This window comes from Belonocnema kinseyi, chromosome 4 (assembly GCF_010883055.1).
Source record: "Belonocnema kinseyi isolate 2016_QV_RU_SX_M_011 chromosome 4, B_treatae_v1, whole genome shotgun sequence".
In the NCBI taxonomy this organism is placed as follows: domain Eukaryota; kingdom Metazoa; phylum Arthropoda; class Insecta; order Hymenoptera; family Cynipidae; genus Belonocnema; species Belonocnema kinseyi.
This window is the reverse complement of record NC_046660.1, coordinates 86266964-86276325: the sequence shown is the minus strand read 5'-3', so window position 1 is coordinate 86276325 and position 9362 is coordinate 86266964. Positions and strand designations below refer to the sequence as shown.

The following is a 9362-nucleotide window of genomic DNA, read 5'->3' as shown; positions in this document are numbered from 1 at the left end:
GCCTCCAGAGGGCGCCTTCTTGAATGTGTACGTTTCACGGTCGGGGAAATAGAAGGAAGTTTACTGTATTACAAATATTAACGAATTGTTTAAATAGTAATATTTGTTAAGATGAATTAATTATTATCTCAATATAATTGAAAAGTGGAAACAAATCTTTCTAGCATTATTGTGAGCGAATATTATTATAAACAATAAGAAAATATTTAAACAATTATTTAGGGGAACAGAGGGTAAATCATGGGGAAGGATGGGAAATGGTGAGGAATGAGAGTAGGGGTAGTATGAAAAGTGAGGGTAATGAGGGAAGTGAAATTTGATAATTTAGAGAAAATTAGGGGAGGAAAGGAAGTTGAAGTAGGGGCGATTAGAGGAAATTATGGAAGGACAAGTAGGGTAAGTAAGAGGAAGTAGGTGAGGTAGGAGAAATTATATGAAAATAAAGGGGAAGTAGGGAAAGTAAGGGAAAATGAGGGGAAGGAAAGTTTGGGCGGCGCGGAAAGGGGAAGTAGGTGAAAGGTGAGTAGGGGAAATTATGGGAAATTAAGGGGTAGTAGAGAAAGTGGGGAGAAATGAAAGGTTGTGGTAGTGGGAAATGAGGGTAGGGGGAGTAGGGAAAGTGATTGTAAGTGTAAGTAAGTAGTGGAAACGATTCGAAATGAGGGTAAGTAGGAGAGGGGAAATGAGGGCTGGGAAAGAGGTAGTGGAAGAGTAATGTTAGCTCTGGAAGCGAGGAGAAGAGAAAGTAAATGAGGAGGAAGTAAGGGAAGGGGTGAACGCGGGTGAAATTCAGGGAGTGGAAATAGGGGGGCTTAAAAGAAAGTTGAGGAATTTTTTATTTAAGAAAAAGTAGGCTTAAAATTATATTTTAATTTATTTTTGACCTTCATTTTGAAGGTGTGATTGCAAATTGCGCACTTGTCGGGAATTGCCTATTCTGCGCACTTCCATCACAAATAGCTATTTTAATACTCCGTCCTACAATATTCCAATCAAATTGAAAAAATTATAAGATAGAATCCAACTATAAACTTAAAAAATACTTTATTCAAATTGTCTAATTTTCAAGGTTTCGAATTTAATCCTTTCAATTTTATTCACTTTGAACCTTCGCTTTGAACTAGAACTTATTATTGAATTCAGAAGTTTTTCAAATCTACATGTTTATAATTTAAAAAATTTTATTTTACATTTTTAATTTATTGATAATTTATTAATAATTTATTTATAATTGAATTAAAAATTTTTAATATTTACTTTGAATGAAAAAATTTAATTAGTACATTAGTAAACTCTTCGATTTTTTCTAAATTATTTTATATTCTTAAAAATTGACTTAAATTCATTTTTTCGTTATTTATTAACTAATTTTAATTACAAAGGAAATGGCGTAAAGGAGCCCACATTATAAATACGTCCCTGACTCCCTGTGCTTTTTGCTTTCGATTGGCGCCTTGGCCGCTTGGCGCGAATGTTAGTAACGCGTAATGCACCACGCGAGAATGTTATATTTGAGTAATTCTTCTGCTGATTTTCGCATTCGAGTCTCGTAATATTATTGTTTCTAAACATTCACTAAACCAAGTAATCATCATTTACTTTTAAAAAAAGCATAGAATTCCAGTTCAGTGTAAATTGATCAAATAAACAACGACATTGTCAGTGAAGTGTAAAAAGTGTTGTGCGTTTTTTGAATCTTAAAAAATGTCTTTTCATTTTCGTGAAAAGCCAAGAATCAGCGACAGACTTCGTGGAAAATCGGGGGATGAAATCCTGCAAGAACTTAAACAACAGTTTGACGAGGACACCAATTCTTTCTTTGAACCAAATATGAGATCGTCTAGAGATCCTTTCGAGCGACACGCCGGGTTTCCCAGAGTAAGTTCTCTTGTTATTTTTTTGTAATGTTACACAACTTGCGATGTAAGATGTAATCTTATTCAATTGTGCTTTAAATTACTATTTCCTTACTGGGAATCGATTAAAGAAATGTAGATAGTTTTTTATTAAGGAAACAGCAGAGGGATTTTTAACTGAACCTAATTTTTTTACATTGTATCGGCTGCGGGCTGAATTTGCATGTGGATGTAATGTAATAATGTAATAAACTTGATTAAAAATTATAATTTTGTTTAATCATCGTAACGGAAGTTTTTATTTAGATTTATTAAAAGGCAGTGGCTACGTTTACCGAAATTTCGGTACGAATAGCTGGATTTTTTTCGATAAATTAAAGATAAATATTCATCTCATTTTCTTATAACAGTTTTGTTTCCTAAAACAGTGTAGATTAGGTCAGACGTGTTAAAAAAATTCTTGCAAAAGTCAGGGTATTTCTATAAGAAGCACTTTTAAAAATAATAAATTTGAAATTAAATTTTTTTATAAATTGTTTTATTCCGTTTACAAATGATCGTATTATCATTAATATGTTATTCATTTCTTCACCTTTTAATTATATTTCTGTTTCTTTTCTTTTGCAGTCGCTTCCTCCTGAAGATTAACTTTTTAGTAAAAATGTATGTTATTTTTTAGTTGAATTTTCAACAATTTTGAGAAAAAGCATCCTTTTTTATTGGAAACTAAACTCTTGTTGAAAATTTATATTTCTGACTTAAAAATTTAAGTATTTCTGTTCAAAATTAACTTTTTATTTTGAAATTCATATTTTGCGTTTAAAATTTAACTAAAATCTTTCTCGGTTTGAAAATTCAATTTTTTTCTTGCAGTTTCGCCTTTAGTTGAATTTAACTTTTTTTGATTTTAAAGTAAAATTTTTTTTGGTTGAAAATTCATTTTTTTGTTGTTGAAAATTTAACTTCCCTCAGTTGAAAATTAAACTGTCTTATAAAAGCCTCATGTTCTTGACTTCAAAATTTAATTATTTTGTTGAAAATGCAACTTTTTTCCTTTAATTTTAATCTTTTTTATTAAACATTCCACTCATTGGTTAAAAGTTGATATTTGCAGGGTGACAATTCAACTATTCTGATAAAAGTTCAATTAGTTTGTAGGAAATTTGATTCTTGCGTTAAAGTTCCAAAACCCAAATCCAGCTTAAAATCCAGGTTTGAACTATTTGGCTGGTAAATCCAACTATTTGGTTAAAAATTAGTTTTTTGTTGTTGAAAATTCAACTATTGGATTAAAAATGCAACTATTTTTGGTTGGAGTTTAATTTTGTTTTAAATTCGACTTTTGGTTGAAAATTCATTTTTCTGTAGGTAGGACATTTAAATGTTTGTTTTTCTGAAAAATATAATTATTTGGCGCAAAATTCTTTTTTTTTTATTCAAAATTCATCTTCCATGGTAGAAACATTTTTATTTATTTTTTTGTTTTAAAATAAATTTGAAATTTTTCCATTTTAAACTGAAACATTGTTTTTATTCCGTTTGTAAAAGATTCTACATTTTAAAATGTTAGAAGATTAAAATGATGTGTTTTGATTATCAATTTTCAGGGAAAAGTTAGGGAATTATACAAATGAAGTTTTGGTCCAACCTATAAAATTAATTTCTTAATTCTTAGGGACACTGTCTTTCCCCTAATCCGCTGTGATTGCCCCTTTTTCAAATTTTCCTTTTTTTCGGTTTACATCTACAAAATGATTCTATACTCAAAACTGGAATATGTTACCGCTTGTAGTGAAAAGTTTTTTTTTTAATTTACAGAGGTAAATCTATTATAATTAATTTAACTTGATTTTATAATTAAATTTTAATTGTTAAAGCTATAATATAGTATAAGACATTCAGCTACAGGGGCATGTATGAAAATAATAAAATATGCCATAAAAATAACTATATAATTGCAACAAGTTTCAAGTGCCCAAAAGAAAACTATATAATCCATCAACAATAAACACTCTTTTAAAAAACATGAAGCTGACAACAGTTTTTATCCAATTTAAAATTGGAGCAGTTAAAAACATATGGCAATTTAACAAAAGTATCCGAAAATGAAAATATTTTTTTTGAAGTGCGCAAAATTATTAATTATCTTTTCGCTTAATTTATACAAATTATAAATTTTTGAGCTATAGAATATTGTAGGCGCTGAAACTTGAACTATTTTTAATCTGAGTTTAAGAGCATTGAAAAGCGTCATTTCAAACTTAAATTCAAAGCATTAATTATAATAAGGACGAAATGACAAATCTTGGAAATAAATGTTTAATTATACTTGTCCGTATCACGATTTTATTACCAATGATAATATTTTTAAAAGATAAAATAATGTTGATATGAAAACGATTTAAAGCGTATAACAATTTTGTATCTAATAAATTTAATTTTTTGTTGCACTGTTTTATATTACCCATGAATTAATTTCCAAGGCCCTAATTCCAATGAAGAAAAAAGATTCTTTAATTAAAAAATTATTCAAATAATTAAAAAAGTCAATTATTATCATTTAACAATATAACTTATCTTATAAAAATATGATTTCTTCTTTTCTACATATACATCTTCCCCTTTTTGGGGCTCCTTTTGCACAGTGATCCATGTAACTCCAAATATTAAAATGATTGTTTTATACACTCTTTCGCAACGTGAAATGTAAATTCCTCTTCATAATTTACAACTAGATAATGCTGTTAGCTTAAATAGAACTTGAATCACCTGATTACAATCATGAGTTCTTGTTCTAAATAAATATTTTTACATTCATGACAATATATTGCGTCGCTCATTAATGTCCCTTTTGCATAATTAAAGAATATCAGCTTCTTCTATCTATACTCTGGATTTGATATAACAAAAAAATGTAATAAAGCCAGGTCATTGAATAAATCTAGACGAATGCTCGTAAACATATTGACATAGATTGGACTTTTAATTTTTTATTTGAAATTTTCTAGTCAAATTAAGTATGACTTAAGAAATGTATAAATCAATGGAAAAGAAAAGATTTTAATGATTTTCTGCTGCTTTAGTTAAAGCAAAAAAATTGTATTTTTACTTGCAATTTCATCATTAACAGTGACAGTTAAACCGGTCATCTTATTAATGAATGGATTCTTTCAACATAGACTAGACTTGATTTATATCAAATTATCAACGCCTTTACAGTCGATTATACAAATACATATTCTGCATTTATTAGCGGTTCTTCCCTTAATGTTTTTATCGATTTTTCAAGCAGGAAAATTAATCATTGATTCTTTTATAATGCTTCATTCATAAAAAACAGGTCATTTATATTAAAAGTATTTCACAGTTTATTTGTGAACAACGAACATGTTTTTACATGATAAAATTTATTCCATATATAATATATTACGCATAGAATGTTTGAAAACGGAAAACCTCGGGCCAAATGAGCCTAAATTTATTCTTTTTACCGAGGCTTTTTTAAATTCTTAGCAGGAAAATCTCTCCAAAGATTTAAATGCAAGATGTCTATTAATTAATTGGTGCGACTTTTATTGTCTGTTGCTAGTTAGTTTATTTGTTAATAAATATGTCGTAAGGATTCTGGGGAAAGTTTTCATGGTATAATTTTTATTTTAAAGGATTAATTTTAAATTTGAATGATTTCAAAATAAGTCAAAAAGATTCTGGAAGATATTAAGATCATTTTTTTAAATTTTGCAGCATTTAAAAAAATGGTTGGAAAACTGAAATATTTCAACATCTTGAGAAGTTTTCAAAATATTTGAGTCAAAATGTAGATTTTTGAAATTTTTGAAAAAAAGCTTTTCAAGCATTTTGAAAGGTTTCAAGAAAATAAAAAAATGTCTCAACATTTCTGGGAAAATGTTTAATGCATGTATGTATTTAATCTGTCCCTTTTACGGGTTTGAAAAAATATTTTCAAACATTTCCAAAATTATCAAACAAGAATTCGGAAGATTTTAAGGCAATTTGTTAATTATATATTTTTTTTAATTTAGAAAGATAACTAATAATTTTATAAGATATCTAGAAGTTTTAAAGAGATTGATAAATATTTAGAAATTTGAAAAGATTAAACAATTTTTTAACAAATTATGGATTTTGAGGATTTCGAAACATAATTTGGGAGCGGTTTAAGAATTTTAAAAGGTTTCAAGAAAATATTCAAAAATAATTAAAAACTTGTGAAGATTTCAAAAAATTTCAAACAAAATATAGGGTTTCAAGACTGAGAAAAATTTTAGCTGTAGTTTTTAATTTCTTCCTTAGATTAATTATTGTAGTGTTATTACAACAACAACAAAAAAACATTATAAAAAAGATTTATTTTAATACTGAGTGAATTTTACATTAACTATGTTTGGAAACACATGTACTTGTAATTAAACTGCCATAATAAAAGATTAAAAATGATTTTTCATAATGACCAAATCTGCTCAGATTTACTGGACGGAATAAATTACAAAAATATTATTTTGTTTAAAGACAATAATATATTACATTGCATGAAATTACATTTAGCAAAACCTTTGATGTTAAATGCGTTTTATTCCCGCTTCTGGTAAGAAAAGATTTGATATTTATAACCGGGGAAACCCCAGGAAACCCGAAAACCCGGAAATTTGGGGTGCTGGAATTATTAGACACCCTATACATTTTTAAATTGTTCAACATATTAACAACATTTTTCTTTGTGCAAGAGAGAGTGACATTTATTATGACTTGCTATTCTCCCGGAAATCCTCCAATTTTCTTTCCACCATCAATCTTTCAGTTTTAGAATGACCCTTTCCTTGAAAACCACTCTCCACAATTTCATGGATCCACGACATGGAGAAAAAACGCTACATTCTGTTGATTCATTTAACCATTTATTTTAGTCAGAAACATAATTTCTCTTAAATTTTTCTTAAAGAAAATAATATTTGATATTAATGTCTGTGCATTAATTTTATTTAATAGTTTTTTAGGAGATATTTACAGACGATTTGGAAATACTGTAAAACGGGGTAAAGTTGCTAAAGAAGGGTCAAGTTGCTTGCCAATAAATTCGCAGCAAATAAATTTTAAAATGAAGTTTGGCAGCTCTACTAATTAAAACAATCGGTAATATTCAAAGTTTTGCCCTCGGAAATTTGATATTGAATTTTAAAATATAAATTAGGAGGTGACCAACTCTGTCCTACATGAGCGATTTTACCCTTTTTACGGTAGGTGATATTGCAATTCTAATAATTCGAGTTAGATTTAGTTTATTTCAGAAATGTCGTTGATTCTTTATTTTTGCATTCAGATTTATTTATTTAGCAAGTCAGAATTTCTAACAAGTGAAGAACTTGTTAGAAATTCTGACTTGCTCACTTTATTTTACTGTCAACCCAAATTTTTGTCTGCTCCATCAGGTACACTTTCGACAAACTGGATACTTCATTCTGTAAACATTTTATTTTTGCGCTGTCGGCAACGAGCCAATGTGTGTGTGTGTGTGTTTTTTTTTTTGAGAAAAATGTACTTTCGTTTGTTGCAACGATTTAAACCACGAGCATTTTATCAAAGAAGAAAAATTCCAAATCGAAGTTTGCCACGGGCTAAAAATAATTCTTGGAAATCAGAATCATTCTTGGCAATATTATAAAATTACTTTTCAAATAAAAAATGCAAGATAGGCGAATCTCGCCTTCTTAAATATGCTATAATTATATAAAGGAAAAAAGGTAATTCCTACTCAAATTTTTTATCTATTCAGACTTCTTCCTTCAAAAGCCACTTGTTATGGGCATATTCAATGCAAAAAACAACTTTGCATTCAAAAGAATAAACTATATTTTTCGGTTTATTTTTTTCTGTTGGAAATCTTCACTGCAGGAATTCTATCTTTTTAAGTTTTTATTGATTAAGAAATCGAACTGGGAACTTGATAGCAAACTAAAATGCATCTGACCTAAAGCCGAACTCAATATTTCCGAACAACAATAATTATAGGGCGATAACAGGTCAGATACCAAGAAATTTTGTATTTATTTAAACTACAACAAATTTCAAGGGATTTTGAAGTTCTTTAATTATTTTTAGGTAATTTAAAATATTCCAAGGAATTTTCAGTGCATTTTAAAGGATTTATAATATTTTACGTTATTTTCAAAGATTCCAAGGAATTAATCAACATATTTGAATAAATTGAAAGGATTTCAAAGGATTTGATATTTTCTTAGACTATTTAAAAAGATTTTAAGGAATTTTCAATACGATTTCAATCAAAATAACAGGATTTTATAAAAGTTTTAAGATTTTAGACGTTTTCAAAAGATTTCAATGAATTTTAATCACTTGATGGGATTTATAAGGGTTTTGGGGTATTTTTAAAACATCGCAGGAACTTTTAAGAGCTCTAAAATTTTTTAAGGAATTTCAAAGCCTTATATAGTGTTTAAAATATATTAGGTTATTTTAAAAGATTCCAGGGAATTAAAAAAAAATTTAATTTTCAAGACATTTCTAAGGATGTTATAAGGACTGATGTTATAAGATTTTTTTAAATTTGTATTTCGTTTTAAAGAATTGACTACAATTTTAGAAGATATGGAACAATTTTACAGGACCTATAAGGTTTTAGGATGTTTTAAAGATTCCAAGGGACTTTATAATATTTCTAAGGATTTCAATGATTTTGACGATTCTTTTGAATTCCTTGGAACTCATTTGAATTTTTGGAATTCACTTTATTTTTTTTGAGTTCACTCAATTTTACTGAATTCAAAGGATTAAAACATTTTTGTTTTTTGTTTTTGTTTAATTCGTCTTGAAGTCTTTTAAACTCACCATGAATTCGTAGGCATTTTGTCAAATTGTTATTAGCCCCCCTAAATTTTCCTAAGCTTATTTAAAATTTACTGAATTCAGTGAATTTGTTGATACTTTTGAACTGTTTTCAATTCACAACCATTGTTTTTCAATTTTCCTGGTATTTTTGTAAATTTCCTCGAATTCTTCTAATCTTTCTCAAATTCTTCTAAATTCACTTAATTTTACTGTAATTAATTGAAATTTTCAATTTTTTCATTTTTTTCGAGTAAATTAGTCTATGATGATAGACCTGAGTTTGATAAATTTAAATTTAAAACTGTTTCATTCTATTTATAAAGGATTCTATACTAAAAATGTTATACTTTTTTTTCCTTGAAATGTTAATGGACAGGGAATATTAAAAAGTAGTAAAGGTATTAAAAATGAAGTTTTTTCCACCCTGTAATGAATTCACATTAAAAAATGTTCTTTTGTACCTTTTTAGCTAAGTTTTTCTTCATTTTGACGACTACATGAAAGGTGAGCTCTCTCCTGTTTCAAGTTAAAGATTCAGTCTCTGTTTGATTGTTGAATTTGTGAATGTTTGATTTATATTTTTTGTATGCCTGAAATGAGACTAGTTTGTGCTGAAAATTGGTGAGGGTTCAAAAATGTAAG

General features: G+C 27.8%; 1 protein-coding gene across 1 annotated transcript in view; it reads left to right on the top strand.

The window, feature by feature from the left end:
* The first annotated feature begins 1494 nt into the window (after positions 1–1494).
* The window catches only part of LOC117172188 (BAG domain-containing protein Samui-like), a 63560-nt gene continuing 55692 nt past the window's right edge, over positions 1495–9362 (top strand). Inside the window, exon 1 of the mRNA XM_033360021.1 lies at positions 1495–1878. Coding sequence (XP_033215912.1) covers positions 1705–1878 — 174 coding nt within the window. The 5' untranslated portion in view covers positions 1495–1704. The remainder of the gene's footprint in view (positions 1879–9362) is intronic.